At 51.5% G+C, this 24,810-nt stretch overlaps 1 protein-coding gene across 1 annotated transcript; it reads right to left on the bottom strand.

The window, feature by feature from the left end:
- LOC148594638 (uncharacterized) lies at positions 1–23,956 on the bottom strand. The gene is made up of 4 exons (XM_088525009.1): positions 23,882–23,956; positions 2,845–3,023; positions 2,243–2,781; positions 1–8 (listed from the first exon to the last, which is right to left on the bottom strand). Exons 1-4 carry the CDS (start codon positions 23,954–23,956, stop codon positions 1–3), a joined length of 801 nt encoding a protein of 266 aa, XP_088381135.1.
- Between the last annotated feature and the right edge of the window lie 854 nt (positions 23,957–24,810).

Here is a 24,810-nt window from a genome sequence, read left to right as displayed (position 1 = left end):
TCAGAGGCCTGCAGGGGGAAGAGGAGCAGAGCTCAGGGCTCATGGGGTGAAGGTGGTGCCATGTATCTGGGGCCAGGGCACTGCTCTCTCCTAGACCTTCTCCTAGGAAAGCAGTGCAGGAACAGGCATACCCTGGAGAACAACCTTGCCCATGTTCCTGGGACCAACGACAGGGTCCCTTCTGTGTGAGAACATGACACGCCAGCAGCAGGGCCATGGCTGCCATTCGTACTCTGAGGTCATTTCTGCCTGAGTACCTGATAGCCCCAAATTCTGACTCTGAGGACACTTATTGCTCTGGATAGGCCACAAAGGGCTCTTAGCTCCCACAGGTTGTTGTGATGTTACCTCAGTGTCTGGTGGTGACAAGCCAGAAAAGACCCATGGTTTGGATGTTCATTGTGTTGACCTTTTTGCCTCAGCACCTGATAGGCCAGCAGCAGGCAAATGGCCTGGATGTCTGTTAGTGAGGTCACTGCTGTGCCTCTTCCTGATAGCCCAAAAGCAGGGATATGGCTCTGATGGTGACAGTGAGGTCACAACCTTCTCTGTAGACTTGACGCCATCAGCAGGCTCTGGGTTGCTTAGGCGTCTTGAGATGTCACCTCTGTTGCCGTTCAAGCGGCGTGGCGACCTGGTTCAGGAACGGCACGGTGACCACCCCCAGGCCGCTCGGGCCATCAGCTCGCTGACACCAATGTGGTAGACGGCAAATGGCGTTTATTGATGGGTAGCAAGGTGTTATATAGCTAAGGTTTACAACGTCACATCCGTCTGCTTACATCATAAACTAACACTATTGGCTATTAGGGGCTCTACCTTTCCGTACAGCGCGATATCTTCCGGCCACTGGACCCTAACTATCTGTAACAGTGTAGTAATCTGCAACATTTCCCCCCTCCCTATGCATAACAAAACTAGCTAAAATATGACTATCTTATTCTTACTTATTCTTATCTAATTACTTATTCTCATTATTATCTTATTCTTATTGCTATCTTATTATTATCTTACTCTTACTTATTGTCATTATTACCTTATCCTTATTACTTACTCTTATTATTATGTTACTCTTACCTACTCTTATTATTATTCTATTCTTATAGCTTATAACAATCTTAAGATTATATATCATAAACTTGACATAAAAACATAAGGCAAAAAGTGTAGAAGGTAGGGGATGACAGGTAATACCGCGGTATAGGAATAGGGTGCACCTTGGGATAACTTGGGGACAATACTGAGTGGATATATTCTTAAAGCCGTTCTCGGCGTTCTACTAACATGATGTTAACCTTCTCTAGCCGACTCTTGAAAAACGGCATGAGCTTATTCAATATACAGGGTCCAAAGATTAGCGTCATCATGATCATTGTGATCGGCCCTATCAAGGTGGATATCAGGGTGGTTAACCATAGCGAACCGGTGAACCAATTTTCGTAACAGATGCGTTTGGAACAGGGTTCAATGGGTGCTGGTTGGCAAGGCATGGCACTGAAAATTGGTGACCCTGTAGTTACTTTTGTACTAATTGCTCGAGATTGTTCCATCTGTTCAAGTACCCATTTAAAGGGCTGGTGTGAGTCTACTTCTCCTATAGTGACAAGCTGCAAAATTAAGATAATACAAAGGCATCGCGGCCCCCTCTTGCAGAGGCTGTTTTGTTGTTTTCTGGATTCGATCGGCGTGGAACTCGCAGGCTCGGGCGGGACGCTTGTCACCGGGGCGTCCGATGATCCGGTCGTGTGAACAGAAACTCACAATTTTCATTAGTTTTATTTTGAAGGTCTGGTTTAATAGACTTAAGCAGGCACCACTTGACTCTGCCATCTTTTCTGACAGTGACCTTTGGGTCCATCTTGGCATGGGGGGAGTGCTGCCAGCGAATCCCCCAGCCAAGGGCAGTTTACTGCAATGTGGCCTGCCTGGTCACATTTAGAACATGTCATTACGTTGGCTATTGCGGCATGAACAGCCGCCTGAATTGGGGTCAGATGTTCTTCCTTTGCAACATGCTTAATCATGTCTGCAATACTTGCCCCCATCGGCAATGATCGCAAAATTTCTTTGGTTGCCGAATTGCATTGTTGGCGTAAACATTCCGCTACGACCGGGCTTTTTGCCTCTGTGGGCAGGGACGAAGAGCTGACCGCTGCTTGGAGACGATCTACAAATCGTGTAAAGCTCTCACTTTCACTTTGCTTTATTGTGGACCATGGTGATGGTCTGGCAACGACTCTACAGGCTGTGCGAATAGCTTCTCTGGCCGCACGAGTAGTTGTCATAACTTCATGGGCCTGCAGGCCATGGGCCTGCGCCTGGGGGGTGATCATTGTTGGATCTGTACCCATTAACCGCTGCAGGCTGGAGCCGTGTAATGGATGATCTGCCCCAGTTACTTGGGCTAAATACTTCGTACAGTTGTCTTCCCATTCTTGTCTGAAAACGATCATCCCTGCTCCATCAAAGATTAGCCTACAAGTTTGTTTTATATCAAATGGGAGCATATCGTCCCCCCCGAAGACACCACCTATGAGGGTTGAGACCATAGCAGAATTAATCCCTTTATCCACAATTGCTTTAACAATCGTTTGCACATCCTTAGGGTTTATCGGCAAGTAGACCCTCTGTCCTGCCTCCGTCACCCGAACTGGGAACGCTAGCGCGGCCGATGGGGCCCACTCGGCACACGAGATCTTTATTTCCCTCCAGTCCGTGAGAGGGGTTTCTTCCCTTCGCGATTTTTCTTTAATTCGAATGGGAATATTTTGGCTCTTAGTTCTCTGGCTCTTAATTCTGTTTACCTTCTTTTTCTCCTTCCTTAAGTTTGAATCAGTTGTGAGCCGCTCGTCCTCACTAGTGTCTGAGCCGGAGTCAGAGTCAGAGCCGGAACTCGACTGACTGGTCACTTCCGGGCTCCGGTACTTTTTCGTTGGGCTCCGGCCCCGCCTACTCCCCTTGTGGGCGGGCTGTTCTCCCCTCCTCGGCTCGCCCCGCCTCCTACTCACGGAGGCGCGTTTTTTCTAACGGCCGCTCTGATTGGTCCTCAGCGCCTCACTCGGGCCTCCCTCACCTGACCGGTCACCCCCGCCGCTTTTCTCCTTCTTGTTGTCCTCCCCCACCTGCTTATCTAATGGTTCCCGTCTGTTCTTGTTCTTCTCCCCCTCTTGTTTATCTAACGGTTCCCGTCTGTTCCCGCCAGGAGCATCCTCGCCCCGCCCTTCTCCTTGTGGCTCGGCGCCATTTTGGGGGGCATAGGGTGGTGGCCTTACCCAGACTTCTCCAAGGTCTGACTTCTTTTTGATATTTCTAGCTTCCTCAGCTAGCTCGCTCCAAACAGATTTTGGCTGTTTTTGCTCCTCTGTAAGTGGGACGGGGTTCGGGGATTGAGGAGACGTATCGCCCTCTTGCAGATCTTTAGGCTCAGCAGAATCGCCATCATCTGGGGGGTGCAAAGTCTGTGCGGCTGCTCCGACTCCCGTTTTCGAGGTGGCCAACAAACAGTCCCTTATTGCCACCCAGGTCTCCTGCTCCTTTATAGCCTTCTGCAACACCTGTACAACTTTTCCCCAAGCCTTAAGGTTTTTCCCACGACCCGAAGACATCGTCTCCTCGGCTAATGCCTTGGTACATTTGTCCCACACTTCAGGGTGGAGAATATCCACCGGCTGGTCTATAACCTTAATTTTTAAAAGCCTCGCAACAGCGAGAGTAAAATCTTTTGGCTTACAATAAATCCCCCAATATTTATGTAATCACGATACGACCTTCACAAGGGCTTCCATCCTCCTTGTTGGTCCGGGAGCGTCCTCCCCACCGGGCTGGTCCTGCCGCTCCGGCCGCCGTTCACCCGTCCAGGCGATGATCCCGGGTTTCGGCACCACTTGTTGCCGTTCAAACGGCGTGGCGACCTGGTTCAGGAACGGCACGGCGACCACCCCCAGGCCGCTCGGGCCATCAGCTCGCTAACACCAATGTGGTGGACGGCAAATGGCATTTATTGATGGGTAGCAAGGTGTTATATAGCTAGGTTTACAACGTCACATCCGTCTGCTTACATCATAAACTAACGCTATTGGCTATTAGGGACTCTACCTTTCCGTACAGCACGATATCTTCCGGCCGCCGGACCCTAACTATCTGTAACAGTGTAGTAATCTGCAACAATTCATCAATGATTTGGATGAGGGGACAGAGTGCACTCTCAGCAAGTTTGTGGACAATACCAAACTGGGTGGAGGGGCCAACACTCCAGAGGGCTATGCTGCCATTCAGAGGAACTTGGACAGGATGGAGAGTTGGGCAGAGAGGAACCTCATAGGGTTCAACCAGGACAAGTTAAGGGTCCTGCACCTGGACAGGAATAACTCTGTACAGATAAGGGCTGACCTGCTGGAAAGCAGCTCCAGAGAGAGGGATTTGGGAGTCCAGGTTGACAACAAATTAGCCAGTTGCCAACAATGTGCCTTTGTGGCCAAGAAGGGCAATAGGATCCTGGCCTGCATTACGAGGAGTGTTGCCAGCAGGTCCAGGGAGGGGAGCCTGCCCCTGTCCTCACCTCTGGGGAGGCTGCACCTGGAGTACTGTGTGCAGTTCTGGGCTCCCCGGTTCAAGAGCGATGTGGAACTTCTAGAAAGGGTCAAGTGTAGAGCAACAAAGAGGATTAAGAGACTGGAGCATGTCTTGTATGAGAAAACACTAAGTGAGCTGGACCTGTTTACTCTGGAGAAAATTGAGAAGGGATCTTATCAACATGTACAAATACCTGAGGGGAGAATGTAAAGAGGTTGGGGCCAAACTCTTTTTGGTAGTGGCTAATGACAGGACAAGCAGTAATGGATATAAACTAAAACGCAGGAAATTCCACTGCCATGTGAGGAAGATCTTCTTTACTGTGAGGGTGACAGAGCCCTGGAACAGGGTGCCCGGAGAGGTTGTGGAGTCTCCTCCTCCGGAGATACTCAAAACCCGCCTGGATACGACTCTGTGCAATGTGTTCTAGGTGTCTCTCCTTGTGCAGGAGTGTTGAACTAGATGATCTCCCTTAGTCTCTCCCAACCTCAACCGTTCTGTGATTCTGTGATACGTACACCTGGATTTAGTGCTCTACCTTCTGCTTACCCCACTGTTGATCGTCCCTCATTTCGTGAAGCTCCACTCATTGCCCATCCCCAGGCACACGCTCTCCCTTGCAATCCCCTGAGCTCTCCTGGGGGCCCCTCCAGAAACATCTATCATCAGCGTGGTCTCCTCTGGGAAAGCCCCAGGTAGACACTTCAGAGACCATTCCCTCTCTCCACTGGTCACTGAGAGATGAACCATAAACCCAGTCTAATCCCTAATCATCTGGGGACTCTGAGCTCACCGCTGGAACCCATAGATCTTTCTTACAATCAGAAAATCAGGCCCTTCTGCGGTTGCACTCCACCTTGGACATATTGCAGCCATCCTGTGAATAGATGCCTGGTTTCAGACATATCACAGAGGAGATGCCCTTTAATGATAGGAAATATTAGTCTGGAGGCCAGGGCTGACAGAAGAGTGCCCAGTGCCTCGTCCTGCCGGTGCTTCCAGGAAATGTTCACATGGCAACACAACAGAGCATCACCAGGTTATGACAACTCCTGGGCTATATCCACACAACAGAGCATAGAAGCACAGCATGGAAATGAAGAGAACAACTCTAGAAAGAGAAAGCCCTGCTCTGCTGGGATGTGTCTCCAGAAAGCTGCAGGTCCCATGAGAAGGCTGCAGTGAGGAAATGCCTGCTGTGGGAGTGTGGGGGTGACATCGTCAAGTGGAGGGTCTGTCCCCACAGGCTGCTGCCTGAGTCTCCTCCCCTGCACTGTCCGTCCACTTGTAATGTTACAGCACTGGAGACAGAAGGGAAGAGCCCACAGTGACATCTGGCTGCCACCATCACAGGAGAGGGGTGTGAGATGACACCCTGACGGTGCCTGGGGCAGCTGAGCACTCCTAATGGACATGGAGCCCATGGTCTCAGCCCGTCTGTACTCGTCTGAGCCTAACCCTGTCCCCCTGAGCTCCCTTGGTGCCAGTTCTGGAAGAGACACTGCACAAGGAAACTCTCCTCACTGCACTAGGGGCATGCGAGGGAGCTCGAGCAGTGGGCTCTGAAGTCCCCCCTCTCTGCTGGAGAAGGGGGAAGAATCCTGGTTTCCTCCTTCAACACAGGATGTGGGTCCGATTTAAAGGAGAGGCTCCCGAGGAGACATGCAATGAAGTGGATATACTTATTTATTTACTTATTATATTTGTCTGAGATGGATGTACAAGAGAAAACTAAGAAGGAAATAAATGCATAACACACATCCTTGATGAGGGATATTCTGATGAGTGAATGAACGTGGGACAGGTATTGGCAATGACCTCATATCCATTGAACCATCTTTTCTAGTGTGTCCCTGAGCTCCTTGTTCCTCATGCTGTAGATGAGCGGGTTCACTGCTGGAGGCACCACCGAGTACAGAATGGACAGCACGAGATCCAGAGCTGGGGAGGAGACAGACGAGGGCTTCAGGTAGACAAGCATGTCAGTGCTGACAAAGAGAGAGACCACGGCCAGGTGCGGGAGGCACATGGAAAAGGCTTTGTGCTGGCCCTGATCAAAGGGGATCCTCAGTACAGCTCTGAAGATCTGCACGTAGGACACTACAATGAAAATGAAACACCCAAAGACTAAACAGACACTAACCACAAGAAGCCCAACTTCCCTGAGCCTGGAATGTGAGCAGGAGAGCTTGAGGATCTGGGGAATCTCACAGAAGAACTGCTCCACCACATTGCCTTGGCAGAGCGGCATGGAAAATGTGTTCGTAGTGTGCACAAGAGCATTGAGAAAGCCACTCGTCCAGGCAGCTGCTGCCATTTTGACACAAGCTGTGCTGCTCAGTAGGGTCCCGTAGTGCAGGGGTCTGCAGATGGCAACGTAGCGATCATAGGCCATGACTGTGAGAAGAGAATACTCTGCTGACATAAAAAAGACAAACAGAAAGAACTGGGCAGCGCATCCCAAGTACGAGATGGCCCTGGTGTCCCACAGGGAATTGTGCATGGATTTGGGGAGAGTGGTGGAGATGGAGCCAAGGTCGAGGAGGGAGAGGTTGAGGAGGAAGAAGTACATGGGGGTGTGGAGGCGGTGGTCGCAGGCTACAGCTGTGATGATGAGGCCGTTGGCCAGGAGGGCAGCCAGGTAGATGCCCAGGAAGAGCGAGAAGTGCAAGAGCTGCAGCTCCCGCCTGTCTGAGAATCCCAGGAGGAGGAACTCATTGAGGGAGCTGCTGTTGGACATTTAATCTTGATTCAGCGCACTCTCCAATGAGGAAAAAGCATCAACAAGTTAAAGTTAGAACAAGCTTCTCTGAATAAAATTCATTGCACTCCTCATGGTACCCCCACATGGGTCCTTTCCTTTACCTTGTTCCGCTCCCTTTCTTGACCTCTGGTTTGTGCTGGGTGAGTGTGCTCTGCCTCTCTGCCTGCCCCCAGGGCAGTCAGTCCTGCTCTACTAGGGGGTGTAAATGGAGGTGTCAAATTCACTCATGCATTTGCAGGGGACACCTGGGGATGGGTACTGTGACCTGAGTGAAGGGGATTTGGTGGAGTGAAGTGGAAATATTCTCCACTTCCTATTGAGACAGAGAGAGAGAGAGAGAGAGAGAGGCCACACTCATGACAGCTCTGTTTGAGAGGGAAGATCACTGCGAGGGATTAATCTAACCCCTCTTCCAGTTTGCTCTCTTCAACAGAGGTGTCTGGACCTGAATCAGTCACCGCTGTTCCCACTCCAGCAAGGGAGAGGAACAGTGCAGTGAAGGCAGGGGCTGAACTGACCCCTTCTGGGCATCTCATTTCCACTAAGACGGACCCCATCCTCACATCACCTAAATGTCTTCACTGTTGCTTGAGGGAATGCAGCGGGAGAGGGAAGTTACTGCCTGAACTGCAGCTGAATTCCCCTCCTTAGCTCCAGAGAGCAAAACCAGATCAGCACAGACAGGTGAAGGACGGAAGAGCAACAGTATGAACCTCCTGGCAAGGGGAAGTAAGGAGCAGCAGACAGAGGAGCACTGAGGAAAGCCTTCAGCTCCCCCAGCTGCACACGCACCTCCCAGACAGTGACATCTGAGGACAGTCCCTCTCAGTCCCCTTCTCCTGCACTGGGAAAGGACCAGGCTGCAGGAGAGACACAGCCCCTCTTCTACCAAGGAGGGGGCTCGTGGCCAGGACTCCACGGCCTTGAGGGGTGGGAGAGGAGACACGGGGCTTTGCTTAGAGGAAGATGTCTCCGTTGCAGGGACTGACTGGGTTGATCCAAATCCCACCTCTCATAGCAATCATAGTTCCCTCCCATTTGCTGATTGTATCTCCACTGCTGGAGCTTTTCCTGCTGGCAGCTTTTCCTCTGCCCCATGTCTTCTCCCTGTCAGTGTCACAGACACTGTCCCATCCTCTGGACACTCACTCTGCTCTGCAGCAGCCCAGGGACATCTCTGTGTTTGCAGGTGGGGAGGAGAAGGTCAGCCAGACCCTGGTGAGGCCAGAGAAGGTGATGCTGGTGCTGTCTGCAGTCAGGGAGGGGGAAGGGACTTGCTGAGGTTCCCCACAGATCTCTCCATTTAAGGGACTGGGAGTCTCAGTCTCCTGCCCCAACCTGGCATCTCCTTTCCATACACCCCTGGCCCTTAACAAACAGGACAAAACTGAAAACAGACTCCTGAAAGCTCCTTGTCTTTAACATTAACACTGCCTTGACTGTCCTCTTGGAAAGGCTCCCTCACAAAATGAGCCTGCCCTGATGGGGTTCTCTCCTCCCACCCAGAGCATCTCCCTGCAGCACCGTGGGGCTTTCCCGGGGCAGGCTGAGTGCCGACCCTCGCAGGGGGCAGCGTCACTGCCCCGGGCACGCAGCACCCTGGGGTACTGGGACACGGCTCTGAATTACAGCCCATGAGCACCTGGGTGCATCCAGGGAGAAGGCAGTTGTGATGCCCTGTCCCTCTGAACGTGCAGCTGCAAATCCCTGCTCTAAAGCAACCCCCTAATTCAAACAGGAGAGGCTGGGAGAGACACCCTGACACATCCTATTGATCTGAAGGTGCTGTGCCAGATTCGGAAGATCCCTCCAGGACCCACAGCACTGCTGCCCTGCAGAGACAGACTTACTGTGTCAAGGGCTCGGAAGATTCCTCCCTGCACTGAGATTCTCGGGTGTCCTCCCATTCCTGACTGCCTTTCACTTATGAGCGACTCGTCCCAGCCTGGTGCCTGCGGGCAGTGCCTTGAGTCTTGGTGCTCCTTTATGAGGAGCTGCTCCTGGGCAGAGCTGTCTCTCTGCAGCTCCTGCCAGGTTGCCATGGGCTCCCGCAGTCCCAGGAGCCAGGCCCAGCTCGGGAGCCAGGACCCAGCTGGAGATGGGACATTTTCTGTCTCCTGTGCATTTGCGAGATGATCATGGGCCTCCAGGGCTGATGGTTCCTGAAAGGTACTGAAAGGTCACCCCTGCCACCCCTGGAAATGTCCATTCACGTCCACAAAATGGTCACCAATGGTCTCTCTGTTAGCCGTGGAGAGAGACTGAGACATTGCAGTTGGTCTCATCAGAGGATGGTTATCTAAGAGAGGTGGACGTGTCCTGCTCTACAAGACCCTGCTCCCATCTCATAAGCAGACGGAACAGATGCACAGGGGCAGAGAACAGTGCAAGTTCATTTCCTTATGCTTCAGGACCTCATTTGGAGGAGTACAGCAGGACATCCAATGCCAGCACATCTAACACTCCACAATCTCAGAAGAGGATTCTATCTGCCCAACTTTTGGGGTCCAGAAAACAGCTATGTGCATGGGAGCTTCTTGTCCAAGCTCCCGTTTTAGTCAGTGGAGATGGTGGCAGGGAGTCAGCTACACACGCACGCTCACCCCTTTGGACTTCAGAAGGGTCAAAGGTTGGTCCAAGACTTGTGCAAGTGTCTACTTGCTCTGAGAGAACAATGAGGAGACCCATGTCCATCTCCTGCATCAGCCGGGTGGAGAATCTTCTTGGCCATCTGACATCTCAGTGCCTATGACCCTCTAGAGCTCCACTCCCTCAGACTTCTGCAGAACCAGACATTGCAAAGACCTTACATAATTCACTGCAGACCGTTGGTTTAATGAAATGACAACAGGCCTACTCGGCCATGTCAGATGCATGGGGTGTCCAGCACAGCCACCATGTTCCTAGCACATTCAAAAGGGAAACAAGAGAAAAATCAGGCCTTTCAGAAATGGTTGGTGGGCAAGCACCCTAGGACACCTCAGTTTTCACACCTGTTCCCCAAAACTGATTCCCACCACTGCCTTCATGCAAACACCCCCTTGGAGAGGGATAACAGCTCCCCTCCTCTAGGTAGCCATGCTACTACTAATGCAGCCCCATAGCTGTCTGGCCTTATTCACGTGAACATGCACCACTGGCTCATATGGCCTCCCTTGTAACATGCAGGCCCTTCTCTTCAGGTCAGTCCTCAGTTCCTCATGTTCAACTCTGTTTTGATAGACAAGGTTATTGTCTTCCCCACACTATGGGGCTGCCAGGAGATTTCCTTGGCAGTGGGAAGCAGCATGAAAAGATGAAATATCCTGAAATATCCCTACCTTGGGTATTTCTGATTGGGCTTTAGGATGAGGTAATGTCACTTGAAGGGTAATGCTGTAGTGCAACAGGCCACCCAGCTCGAGGCAAGGATCATCCCTTGGCTTTGTGTTACAAGGAACAGCCAGTGGGGATGGAGAGACATCAGTGAAGGGAAGGAGATCCCGTGTGAGACCAAAGTGGGGAAGCGGGCTGGGTGTTTATAGGCTGCATGGGCACAGGCACAGGTAGGAGCCAGCACAGGACAGGCTCTGCTGGAGACAGCCTAAGGCACTGCCAAAGCTCAGGGACCCCAAAGGAGGGCGGCATCCTCTTGGCTATGGCTGTTGTCTCTGCCACCAAGGCCTGCCAGGAGACCCTGGGACCTCCTTGTCCCCCTTGCCAACACCCTGAAAGGTGTCGTATCATTGTCCTGCACTGAGCACTGCACACCCCCACCCATACACTGTCCCCAGGATGACCCTGAAAACGTGAGGAAAGGATTTCCCTTCCCAGAAGCTCAGTGACTGAGCTTGGACATTTTGCCTGATAAAACACATCAAGGGTTAACGTGGCATCAGAACCACCTTGCACATTTCCTCTGCCTGCCTGTTACCAGTGATTACGATTTTCTGCTCTAATCAGCTGGGGAGTCTTTGCTGCTAACGACTCTCAGTGGGACCCATTAATGCTCTACAGAACTTTGGAGGTTGCTTCTGACTTGGAATTCTTCAATGTTTTGTTCAGCCTCCTCTCAGTAACTGAAGTTCATAGGCTCAGCACCAAACACATCAGGGGACTCATTAAAAAGCAAAAAGTTCTGACCAACTATGTCTCTCCCTGTAATTTTCTTCAAGTCTTGCATGGTTAATTGGAGACGTTTCAGGAGTGTAGCTGAAAGGTGGAGACATAAATAATTATGAGTATTTCTGCTTTTAAAGGCTTTTATCATTATTATTATAATTTTAGAGCAAGTGACAGCAACATTCTCCAGCTGGTGTCTGTCTAGAGTGACTCCTAATGAAGGCTGGACATAGAGGAAAAGCATGTCCTGGAGCTAAGGCACCATATGGACACTCTTCCTCTCCACCTCCCAGTCCTTCCATTTCTCTCATCCGCCACAGGGGACTTCCCTCACTCTTGTTAGAAGCTTTCCTATTCCACTGAAGTCTGCAATTGAAGGTTGCAGTTCATCTGCCCCAGCTCACACTTGCTTTCCTTAGAGAACTAGCTGCAAATAGGCACAGGATTTTTCTTAATTGCATAGAAAGAGAGCAGGAATAATTTCATAAAGTGTAATTATTCTCTTTGGCTGTAGGCTAAGTCCAAGATGCCAACAATGAGGTTCCCCTGCTACAGGGGAGAGCCTTACTGGATATGTTGGTGGCCACTGACAGAACTAGAGGTAATGGCCACAAAGTGAAGCACCAAAAGTTCCACAGGAACTTAAGGAAAAATTTTTTAATAGTGAGGGTGACAGAGCACTGGAACAGGCTGCCCAGAGACGGTTTGGAGTCTCCTTCTCTGGAGATCTTCAAAACCCGCTTGGATGCAGCCCTGTGCCACGTGCTCTAGGTGACCCTGCATGTGCAGGGGGTTGGACTAGATGACCTCTAGAGGTCCCTGCCAACCTTGAGCATTCTATGATTTTATGATTCTATGCTATATTTTGGAGAGATGGGAAAGGCTGGATATAAGCAGAACGTGGGGGACAGGCTCCTGGAAAGCAGAGCAAGCTTTAAACTCCCTGAAGTGCAAACCAGCAGCTGGGTTGCTGAGTGAATAAAGGGTAACAGGAGGATTCCCAGTGCTGCAGCTTTACAATGTCTGCCTCGTGTGCTGTGAAGGTCACGTTAGAACTTGTCAATTTAAGCAGGACATGTGGGAATGGGAGCCACACAACTCCTAGGCATCCTGGGCCATGATGTGGGCCATGCTGCTCTTGGCAATCGTAGACCTCTCTGCACTTCCGTACAAAAGCAGGCAAAACGCTCTGATGCAAGTCCCTAGAGAAGAGGGATTTTCTTGGCTGCTCAGAGCGACCCAAGCACAACATGGGGATGTCAAAGGAAGGCCTCCATCAGGCCTTCAGCTGCACAATTTAGAACTTCAAGGGTGCTCCCTAAACCAGCACTTCCCATGACCCTGCTGACTCAGTAGACATGGAGGAGACAGGGGAGAGAGGAGAGGAGAAAGTGTATAAACTCCAAGGTGCAAAGGGGTGCTCAGTGTGCCATAGACAGGATGATAAAGATTAAATAAGTAACAAATAAATGAGTAAAGCCATGCTTCCCTTTGCAGTGGCTTGGAAAGTCCCATCTCTGACAGGATCCAAGGGGAATGGGGGCCTCCCTTCTGCAAGATTGGCCACAGGACTGTGCAAAGACTAGGAGGAGAGGAACGTTGGTTGTAGGGATGATCACAAGCTTCAGCAGCTGGGAGATGGTCATCTCACCACCTCGTGAACAAGTCAAAATGCAGCTCCTGAGACCAGCAGTGCCTTACGGGCTCCATACGGCAGCACTGCAGTGTGTGGCCACGTCCTGAGGTGCCCAGAAGCAAAAATGTGTGGGAGATCCAAGGTGCTCTACGGACCCAAAAGACAGACCGAGTGCCAGGAACTACACCCAGGGGAGAAACACTACTTGGAGGTGTCATGGAAAAGCCCAAGGACCAACTAAGGTCCAAGATAAGAAATGGATTTCCTCCGGGTCAGACAAAGGAAAGCTTGGCAAAATTCATGGAATCTGGAAAAGCTTCCCCACGTTTGCTACCTGGATTGACCGACGGTTTTGAGTCTGGCAGGAAGCAGTGTCCCAGCTAAAGCCCTCTGGAAGAAAGATGTGTTAAGGGCACATTGATTCTTTTCTGATGTATCATTTCCATCTCAAGCAGCACAGACCAAGAAACTTTGCTGGAGACTTTTAAAAGCAAAGAGCCTGTGCAGCCTGTCTCAGAAGAGCCGATTCCTTGTGCCTGCATTGGAGGATTCAAGGCCCTGCTGAAGGCAGGTCCCAGCAGAGGTCTGGATTATCCCTGAAGATGGAGATCGGAGAATGTTTCTGCATCCCTGGTCTCCCAGAAGGCCCCTGGGGTGGCAGGCTGGGCTCTGGGAGCGGAGCGCCGCTCTCTCCAGACACCTCCTCCCTTCGGAGCACCAAGACCCTGGGGACACCCTGGGGCCATCCAGCACTGCAGCTCTCCACGACCTCCATACCTAACCCGAGGGCTGACGGCCTACACGTGCCTCTGCATGGAGGACACACAGGGATAAGCACCACACAGGGCACCAGACAGGACAGCCCAAAGTGCCCCAAGATGCAGGAAGCCCAACTCTCCACCCCTTCCATTCTCTTCTAGACCTCCAGCACCTTCCAACAGGCACATGGGACTTCTCCCAACCTCTCATCTCCACGCATGGAGGTGACCTCACAGGTGCAATCCCACCACATCCCTGATGCTGCCTGTGGCCTTCAGAGACAGCAGCTTCCTCAAACCCCTTCCCCACACAGGAACCACTGCTGCCCTCTCAGCTCCTCTCACCGCAGACACCCCCAACCCACCGCCCACGCCTGCCTGCCTGCTGCCGGCCAATCAGGCACTCACAAAGACATGACGTCACAGCGCCGTCCCGCCCAGCTCTCTGGCCCTGCCCTCCAGGGCAGCAATGGCCTCCCCAGCCCTTCCCCGCCAGGAGCCCAGCCCGGGCTCAGCAGCTGCTCCGCGGAGATGATCTCAGCAGCGCAGAGCCCCGCAGGGCCCGGCTGCTGCCCAATGAGGCGCTGCGGGAGCGGTGACCTCACAGTCACCAGGCAGAGCCAGCCCTGCTGCTGCCCAATCAGCTCTGCCCGCAGCGGGGACCTCCCAAGCAGCAGCCACTCCCTCTCCCTGCAGCTGGCCTATCAGGGGCTGCGGCAGCAGTGACCTCATCGTGCCCAGCGCAGCCATTGGCTGTCAGCTGCCATGGCAACGCTCTGGCCTCCTACCCCGCCAGCACCTCCGCCCTCCCCTGCCACAGGCGGCGCCATCTTGTGGGGGCCGCACGGGGCGTCGCGGGGATGGGGGCAGCTGGGCCCTGTGTGCGGGGCAGGTTGGGGCCCCGAGGCGCGTTGGCTGCCCCGGCGGGGCTGGACTCTGTTGCAGGGGTCCCGCGGGGATCCCGGCTGTGCTGGGGGCTGTGCGGGATGGGGCAGGGAGGGGAGCCCCGCTCGGGGCTGTCGGTGCTGGGGGCTTTGATGTGGGGACGTGGGGGCTGTGTGAGCTGCTGTGTTGGGCTTCCTCTGGCACTGCCCGCCATGGTGGAGGGGAAGAGGGGGAGCCACTGCCAGGGAAACCTGCCCTGGATTCTCTCCTTCTGCCCCCCAGCACCCACACAAGGGTTGGAGGTGCCCCATTGCAGCCTTGGGGCTTGGGGAAGCCCCAGGAGTCCTGGCTGCCATGTTGTCCCCAAGCAAGGGAAGACCCTCACACAGGACTCGTGGCAGCTCCCAGCCCTGTGCCACAGCCCAGGATCCACAGGTGTTTTTGCAGTTTCCAGTTTTTGTGTGACACTTCAGGAAGGAGCTCCCAAAGCCCTGACCCTTGGCGCAGAGCAGCAGGATCACTGGGAACAAGAGCCGAGGTCCAGGCTGCCGGTGTTCATCCAGCAGTCCCCATCTCACTTGTGCCCTTGCCCTTGGATCACTTCTCTAGCTGAGGAGGAGGATGTTCTTCCCTTCTTGTCACTCAGAACTGCTTTCCAACTTGCCCCTGCTCCTCGACCTGCTGAGAAGGGGCTCCCAGTGCAGCCCCACTGCCTCCCCTCCTCACTCCATGGCATGGAGGTGCTGCAAAGGGCAGCCATGGGGAAGGTAGGAGCAGTACCCAGCAGCGCTGAGGACCTAGAGGCTGCATCCCTATGATGGGGCAAATCTCACTGTGCCATCTGGAACTCAGTATATCACTGCCATGGAGTTGGGAGAGTCAGAACATGAGCAGGGAGATTTTCCTCTACCTCTGGGAAGCAGTCATCTCTCATCACTGATGTCATGTTCCAAATGTTTCTGATAAATCCTTCAGCAACATCTCCAGACAGTGCCAAAAGATGTGAAATGTATCAAATGGGGCATTGGAGAAGTCACTTGTGCTGCCCTGCACTGGGAGGTCTCTGTACAAGGCAGATCCATGCAGGAATCTGAGGTTTAGTAAATGGTTTGTAGGTCAGCATTTTTCAAAACTGGAATCCTAGTCATGTGGGGTGAAAGAGCACAAAGTGTGCCCACAGGCTGAGATGCTTTGGTGAGCTTCAGAAGTGTTTTCTGCTGTGTATCACTGGATTTGTAGAAGCGGGACAATATTTTTTACATGTGGGACAATATGGGACAGTATGTAACCTTTTGTTTAGTATGAAAAGAGTCTCTTATTTTTTTAAAAAAAGTCCTCAGCAAGCTTTCTCTGGTGTTTAAGCTAGAGATGGCATGCCAGAAAAGAGCAAACGTGCCCTTCACACATATTTTTCAGAGGACTTTATCCGGAGACCTGCCATAAATGTGTCTCTCAGTGTGTCACAGCTGTCCTCCCGGTAATATGTCCTAGCGCAATCCTTGAATATCGGTCTCTTCCCCCAAAGCTGGAGTCAAGAATTTGCTCTACAACTCGCAGCCTGAAAGGTGCTTGTTGCATCTGGGGGCTCTTCATGGGCTCAAGATAATGAGCTCCTGGGGAGATGTGTTCGGGAATGAGGGCTGGATTCGTCTCTGACTTGTGTGTACCCTGTGCTCTTGGAGATGGTGAATGGTCAAGCAGCGTCTGCCTGGGACTGTCTCCGTATGAGAGGGCTGGTGGCAGCTGCCCACAGTGGGGTCCTTGCAGACACAGGGGAGGGAGCTGCAAGAGCAGTTCATGACGCCTTATATGTGAAACCACGGTCTGGATCTAGGGACACGCCTGAACACCTTGAGACAAGGACAGTTTGTGCTATGTTGAATTTTACCAGGACCTGCTGAACGACAGTGTGCATTGATAGAAATGGATTTGCGTTTAAAATATACCCCCCCCCCCTTTTTTTTTTTCCTCCGAGACATCAGAACTGCTTTACTTTTTAGATTGTTTTCAGTGTCCAAGACTTGGAAGGAAATGATTTCCTCCATCTGTCTGACCTGGCATGCAAGCATTTCCCTAAACAATATTTCCTTTCCTCTTTCCTCTGCTGCTCAATCCTCTACCTCTACTTTGTTTTCTGGAGGACCTGGCTAAAAGCAATAGATTTTCGGCTTTCCTGTTATGAGGAAAGAAACAGGAAGCTAAGGGAGAAAAAAACGAACAAAACAAGAAACATGTTCTTCAATAAAAGCCGATAGGTTACATATTAATTGCAACTTGTAACTGTCACTAAGGCCCTGTAGGGTACGGCGCTCGGAAGATCTCGCGATGTACGGGAAGAATAGGGAACTAAGGCATATGCCATATTAGGTAAAGAGCAACGCTTATTGGCTATATAGGCATGCTTCCGCCTTCGCTACCTTTATAAGATCCAGCCTGCGTATATTAAACGCCATTTGCAGCATCCTCATATTGGTGTCTGTGCTCTCTGGCCCAGGCACGGGTGGGACGTGCCTGGCTGCCTCGGCGGACGGAGTCGATTGCCAATGTCAGGCAACAAGTGGTGACCCCGACGTGATACTCCGAGGCGGCGGACCGTAGGCGGTCGAGGGATCCGGATCATGGAAGGGATAGTCAAGGTCGTATTATCGTGTGCTCGTGAATGGGGGATTTCTATGAAATCGAACGCAGTTAAGAGCTGCATTGAGCGGCTCCTTGAAGAAGGGGCGGTTAACAGTGCCGGGGAAGTTTTATTCCCCCAGCACTGGCAGAGATGTACCACCGCGTTAACGGAATATGGTATGTCTAAAGGGAGTGCGAAAGATCTAAAGACATGGGGAGTGATACGGCAGGTCCTCCAGAGAGCAAGGGAGGAGAGGGAGACTTGGAGGGCAGCACGGGAGGCACTCGGGAAGAGCGAAGCAGTGGGAGTGCAGACAGAGGCTGATGAACAGACCCTCTGCAAGCTTTCGATCTGGTGCAGAGAGAATGGGTTCAAAGCCGAACACCACCTAGCATTCAAACCCGATGTGAAAGCCAAAAGCAAAGTGGCCATCGGAGCCACGGCAGCCTTTGCAAGCACTTCAGGACCGGGACCGCCACGCCACCGACAACGGCTGGTGTTTGGAGATCCATCGCTAACCCCCCCGCCCGTGCCTGCCTCTGTGCCTGCACCTGCGGCGCCTACACTGTCTGTGCCCCCGCTTCCGCTTGTTAGATTGCCTTGAAAAAAGGAGAAAGGGGGGCTGGGGAAGACAAGGCGAATGAGATCAAGGAGACTTATGTTGCTGAAGGCTTGATGAAAGCCAGGAGGGAGGTGCAGAGGAATTTGATCTGTCTTTAAAAGTGGAGGTTGAAGAACTGTAATGCTTTAAGTGAGGACGGAAACCGTTATTAGGGCTATTATTTCTATATGCTATGTTCATCTCTATTATGTGTTGTATCCTTTGTATATTGATGCCGACACGAGGTATGGTTGAAAGGTGGAAATTTGTATGATCCGTAGAGTCATAAAACTATTGTGAAAAACAGAATCCAAGACCCTGAGAAAGAAGATGTTTGCCTGCCCAGGCTGAGCGATAAGGAGTGCAGAGGCGGCTGCCCAGCCAGGCTCAGAGCCGACCTCCTCCAAAAGCAGCTGAAGGCGGCTGCTCGACCGGGCTTGTAGCCAACTTAACTGCAAACATCCTCTAAATTAGTTTGAAGGTCAAACACCCGAGAGGGAGGGAGATGAGAAAGGCAGGACCCTCAGACTGACGACTGGGACAATTTACTGGTATGCACACCTGCGCACCCAGGAGGGAAGGTTATGTGACTGAAGGCGGAGTTTGTCCGCCCCCTGGTCTGCCTGCTGGCACGTACTGGCCCTACGTGGCAGGATGCACCGGGCATAAACAGACAGTGCAGAGAGAAAGGAGGGGTGAGACTCCTAACACTGAGACCCACGTTGTCTCTGCGGGGACGCCCGCTGAGTTGGGAGCCTGTCAGCAACCCTCTCATCTGCCAACTCAAGAGAATGTTCAGTCTCAGTGTCCTGCCAACAAGTATTACCTCACGAGTAATTAGGCATACTTTGCTTCTTTAACGTGCTTTCACCTGAATAGCCGTAGCCACTTTGTTCTGTGAGATTATTGCCGAATCCCAAACCCATTCGCAACCTAATTGGCAGCGAGGATGGGATTAGGCAATTGAGACAGTGGAACTCACTAGTGGAGTGCACAGCTACGTGAGGTCGTGCCACTGGATGGAAATTGTGTTTGTGCTGTTTGTATCTGTGGTTTTTAGATCTTTATTGTGTAATATATATATCAGCAGAGAGGGCTAAATAAGCACAACAAGAAAGTGCAGAATTTGAAAACGGGAAAGCCAGGAATAACTCAGACTACGGCGTTCCCCCCCACCTCCCCCGCCCACCCACCCCACCGATGGAGGACTGGGAGCCGTACTCTGACTTGTATCCTTGGAAAGAGACTAGGGAAGTACTTCAGCATGGGAAACAAGAATGAAGCGATGGCCACGCTCCAGTGCAACTGACACGGAAGGACCTGCAACAGTCCTTACAAATTGTAAAAGCCTCAATGCTACTGGAGCGGGGGCCTCCTTAATATACAGAAATCCCAAGCAATTTCTGGGGAGGAAACCAAATTGAAGCTATGCAAACATAAATAGAAATGGAAATCGAGAACCTTTCAAAATGATTCGGACATCTTAATAATCGATTTAAAAGATTGTTTTTTCACCATACTATTACATCCTGAGGACCATGACATAGTGGAACATATGAACCAAACGCTGAAACGCCAGCTACGAAAAACGAAAAATTGGCAAGAGCAGAATATGTTTTAAAATTTTGAGATTACCCCAGGACAGCCTAGTCCCTCTGATGGTCAAACACAGGGCTGGGCTAAAGGGAGGCCTGACAGAAGTAAAGTCGGGTCCGAGTAAGGTGATGCTGAGAGACTGGAACACGGGAAACTGGATGGGACCCTTGGGCTTAATAACCTGGGGAAAAGGGTATGCTTGTATCGTTACAGATACTGGAACCAGATGGGTGCCAGCAAAAATGGGCGAGACCTTGGCTGGAAGCAAACTCGCATACATCAAACGTAGCAGGCAGGCAGCTGGTACCCTAGCTGTGGAAAGTGTGAGCCTGCAGAAGAACAACATGAGAGGAAGAAGTGTTACTGTTATTATTAGCTGTATATTGTGGCTTTTAGGAGGTAATATTACTTTTAACGCTATTATAGAAGCTGATGCTACTTTTAACACTAATGGATATGTTATGCTACTTAGGCGTATTGTTAATTATACCCAAATTAAGAGTTGTTGGCTTTGTGGGACAGCGGATCAATTGATGCACTGGTGTTAGGTATTCCTCAAAGCAACTGGACAGACCTGAATCCATATAGCCTACTCAATACATCATATCAGTGCACACAGGAGAATGTATGGGCGGGCACGCCAATAGCCATCATGCTGGAGGAGGCGCTGCAACAGCGCAGCACCACAGCCTCCATAGTCCATGTGAGAAGTCATGCCAGTATACAGGGATATTATCAGGAAGGCAACAATAAAGCTGATGCAGCAGCCAAGGGTGTATGGACAATAACACAAGCTCGTGCTATACACGAGCACCTCCACATAGGAGCGAGAGCCCTTGCAAAGCATTGCAACATTCCCATTGCAGCAGCCAGGGATGTGGTAGCCACTTGCCCGTATTGCCAACGATCGACTCTATGGGGTGCTGGGGTGAATCCCCGTGGCCTAAAGGCAAATCAAATCTGGCAGTCAGACTTCACATTATGCCCTTTATTCAGACCACGACCCTGGTTAGCAGTTACAGTGGATACATGCAGTGGACTGATCATAGCCACACAACACCAGAGGGTTACTGCGCGTGCAGCTCACCAGCATTGGATAACGGCTATAGCATGGTTAGGCGTTCCGCGAATAATCAAAACAGATAACGGCTCCTGCTTCACAGCCCAATCTACGCAAGACTGGGCTGACAAATGGGGAATTCAACTGCAACACGGAATTCCTCACAATAGCCAAGGACAGGCAATTGTAGAGAGAGCAAATCAAACCCTCAAACAAAAAATCAAGATCCTTGGGGAGGGGGAAGGTCATACCCAAAGAATTCCCAGTATGAAGCAACCAGAAATTTTGATGCGAGCGCTATATTCGCTGAATCATTTCATTCGTGGAAATGAGAACAAGGCACCAGTGGATAAGCATTGGGCGGTCGCAGCTATAGAGGATGGGCCCCCAGTTCTGGTCAGGTTCCCAGAGAAAGGGATATGGGAGTCTGGGTGGAACTTGGTAACCCAGGGAAGGGGCTACGTGGCCGTAAGACAGCAGGAGGTAGTGAAATGGGTACCCGCAAGGTGGATAAGACCGAACCTCAAAACTCATGGCAACTATGAGCTTACCCCTACAGGAACAGCTGATGGGACGACCCCCACAACCCATACACCTCAGTGATGGAGGATTCGACTGGACCCCGACCTCCTAAGAAAGCACCTTGTCCAGTTGAAAAGGAAACAGCAAAACAAACAATCGACATGGCAAGACGAGGAAAGGCTCTCTTTGCATTACCCTGCTGATACAGGTTGTATGGAGTCGACCAGGAAACACAGAATCCTAGGCCCGACAATGGGCGAGAGGCGCATCCCATTATTGCCTCCCCACCGGGGTGGAAAAAGGGGAAAGTCCTGATCTCAACCTGTGTTGAAAATGTTGCAGTTTGAAAGCCGTAGTGGTAATGGTGGGGGGGGGGAAGGAGGTATCAAAAAAGGTATCGGATTCACGAACAGTCTGTCAACTGCAGGTCCGATTGCCCCCCCGCAAACAAATAGTCGAGTTCACAAACAGTGTGATTTATTCAAGTGCAGCATTTACAAAGCAGGTTTCGGATGTTAGTACAGAAAATTCTCTACTAGAGCATGGGGTTTTTAGCTAGCTCTGATGTACAAATATGCAATCATCACTCACCCCAGAAAATGGGAGAAGACGTCCAGTCTCGAGTCTCCTCGGGCAGCGTCCCGGCGCAGGGGGAGGGAAGGGGGCTCAGCCTCTCGACTGACCCAGGAGTTACGATGAATTCTTCCCTCCAGACTTTTCATCCTTAGTTCACCTTTTATACTTTTCTTTACATTCAGGTGGAGCTTGAGTGACTAAAGTCATACTTAACCTTGTTGTTGATTGGTGGAAAAGTTTCTCGCTTTCATTTAAAGGTACAGTCAACCGAAAATCTAAAGCGCATGCTCAGTGAGGGGTGGTTGTACCTCGGAGGCGGGTAACTTCTGAGATGGAGGTACGGTTTTCACATTATAATGAGCAAAGTTTAAGCAAAGTTCATCATTTGCCACTTTTGCTGGCACAGCACCGGACTTGTTATCGTATATCTCTCATTAGACAGCCACTGTGCGGCTTATCAGCAGCCCAGCACAGGGAGTGCAACAGAGTTTGGCCGTGGAGCTTTCATCCCGCTCCGTCCTCCGTTACTCCCTTTCGCAGCTGCGAGGAGGGCAGATTGCGTTGCCCAGGGAACCGTGGAGGAGCAGAGTCCGTGCATACCAACCATCCTATTAGTGGCAACTGTGTAGCACCCCAAGCAGGCCTCTGTAATGCCAGAGCTATGTGAGGCCCTAGTTTTCCTCTCAGTTCCTGCTTTCAAACAATTCTTCTACAAACGCTCCTTCCACACAATGCACTAACATGCTTTGCTTTTGTAAGCTTTGCGGCTTCGCTAACAGATAACGCTTTATGCAAATTAATGACACAAAGAGCAGCAAATCTCACAATACTGCCTAGTGGGACAGTGTATGGGGAATCATGGTCACCATATGGGTCATATGTTAATGTGACATACCGCTCCCATCATGTGAATTTCACAGGGTACCTAGAGATAGTCACTCAGAAGGCTCAGAAATGAGAGAGAAAGATTACATCAGACCCCTCTGCCACCTATGCAAGTTATAATACAATAAATATAGGCAGAGGTGTGGGAAGATTTAGCTGCAGGGATGATGAAGGAAACAGGGAGTGAATTATACCCGAAGACTTGTTAGACACTCAGGTACAAGATGGACGAACGGTACTATAATTCTCCCCACCTGAAACGTTTCCTGCTCTAGCGCACTATGCTTGCTGGCTGCTGCATACCTACCACCAGACAAAATACCCCCAACCCTTGTAAAAAAAAAATTTTTTTTGCCCCCATGTCACCTGATGTCTTTTTACCGGGTAATATGAGCGAGGCACCATTCCTCGTCCTGGTGAATGCTAATATTACTTGCCTCGGCCCGATTTTAGGATCAACAGGGCTATACAAAATTCAAAGCTCGACCTGTCACTTGTTGCGGACGAATAAAGCAGTAAACACGTTGTCTCAACAGATAGCGGCAGGTTTTAGGGATGTCAACAAGATACTCAAAGCACATCACGAGGTCATCAACGTAATCTTCGAGATTCTCCAGGTGGGGGGAGGCCGGTCCAGAACATTCAAAAACCAAAATTTTGTTGCCTGACCACAAAAGACTACGAGAAGATCGACAAGAGGTCGGAGGACATTCAAAACGTAGGATCAGATCTGCTACAGATGATAAGACGAAACCCAGGAAACTGGAGATGGCTTGAGAACATAAGGCAACAGTATCTGGACATGATTACTATCCTGGCTCAATTGAATTGATTGTGGAAGCTTGGGTTGATTATCATTATGGTATTGATTGGTGTCTTTTGCAGCATGCCTATTTTGTCATGTATAATCCACTATGTATTGCATCAGCTACGACGCTCACAGAAACAAGGCAGTCACAATGTACGCTATTAGCAGCTTGTTCAAAGTAGTGATATTTAGGATATTTAGATTAACATGGGGGGGGGGGAGATGTAGGGTACGGCGCTCGGAAGATCTCGCGATGTACGGGAAGAATAGGGAACTAAGGCATATGCCATATTAGGTAAAGAGCAACGCTTATTGGCTATATAGGCATGCTTCCGCCTTCGCTACCTTTATAAGATCCAGCCTGCGTATATTAAACGCCATTTGCAGCATCCTCATATTGGTGTCTGTGCTCTCTGGCCCAGGCACGGGTGGGACGTGCCTGGCCGCCTCGGCGGACGGAGTCGATTGCCAATGTCAGGCAACAGGCCCTTCCTCACCTTTGCGACTGAACGCTCCCCGCTCAGGGCAGGGGGCTCAGGGTAGTAAATGAGCGTGGGCAGAAACGAGCCCATGTCGTGAACCTGTGCGCGAGAGTCCCCAGTGTTTTGTCTTTTCCTGGTGGCAGGTTGGGGGTTGACGTCACATGGAGCTGAGCGGATGCAAAACCCCGCGGCAGCAGCGCGTGCTGCGTCACCCCCAGTCCTGCTCTTGGCCCAGGACAGTCCGTGCAGTCCTGTGGGGAGGGGGATTTCTGTCGGAAAAAGAGGCCTGGGCATGGGGAGAGGATCACAGGGGAGAGCAAGGGAGACAGCACAGGGGTGATGACGGGGGGCAGAGGAAGAGGGTGGCCTCGTGGTGGGTGTCTGCTATGGAGCGCCTGACGAGGGGCAGCCTCTGCAAGGCCCGGGGAGCGCAGAGCTGTGGAGGGGACAACTCGTCCTGCGCCCCAGGGACCTGCTCAGGAGTGGGGAGAGGAGGAAACGACGCGGTGCCTGGTGTCCCCATGGTGACTTCCAGGGCATTGTGATGGGGGTGGCATCGTGCCCACAGGTCACTGTGATGGGGCAGTCCCCATGGTGACCATGTCCCTGCTGGGGTCTTCACTCTGAGGAGAGCGGCGCAACCAGCAGGGAGCAACTGCCCTTGGTGCCCGTGTGAAAGGTCCTCAGAGAGGTTCCGAGAATGGAGAAGGAGCAGCAGGGTAATGCCTGCTCCTCATCCACAGACGGGATCCCTGGAGTGCAAGAGTGCACGAGTGAGGTGAGTGGTGGGGCTGGAGGGAGAGGTGGGAGGCAGGGACAGGACCTGTATGGAGAGCACGAGGATGGCAAGAAGGAGACCTGGGTCAAGATAGTGGGGCAGGAGCTCCTCCAGTGAGGGAACATGTATTCCTGGGCATGGGAAAAAGCAGCCCAGCCTGCACTCT

This window comes from Tinamus guttatus, unplaced genomic scaffold (genome assembly GCF_059628265.1).
Source record: "Tinamus guttatus ecotype Peru unplaced genomic scaffold, ASM5962826v1 Tinamus_guttatus_pri_ptg000219l, whole genome shotgun sequence".
Classification (NCBI taxonomy): Eukaryota; Metazoa; Chordata; class Aves; order Tinamiformes; family Tinamidae; genus Tinamus; species Tinamus guttatus.
This window is presented reverse-complemented; position numbering and strand designations above follow the sequence as displayed.

Excerpts from the sequence above, each read along its gene's own strand:
- LOC148594638 (XM_088525009.1), bottom strand. The coding sequence starts at position 23,956 with ATGGGCTCGTTTCTGCCCACGCTCATTTACTACCCTGAGCCCCCTGCC. Across the intron at positions 3,024-23,881 it reads GGGAGCGTTCAGTCGCAAAG|AAAAAACGCGCCTCCGTGAG; the intron begins GTGAGGAAGGGC and ends AGCGGCCGTTAG. Across the intron at positions 2,782-2,844 it reads GACACTAGTGAGGACGAGCG|AACTAAGAGCCAAAATATTC; the intron begins GCTCACAACTGA and ends TAAGAGCCAGAG.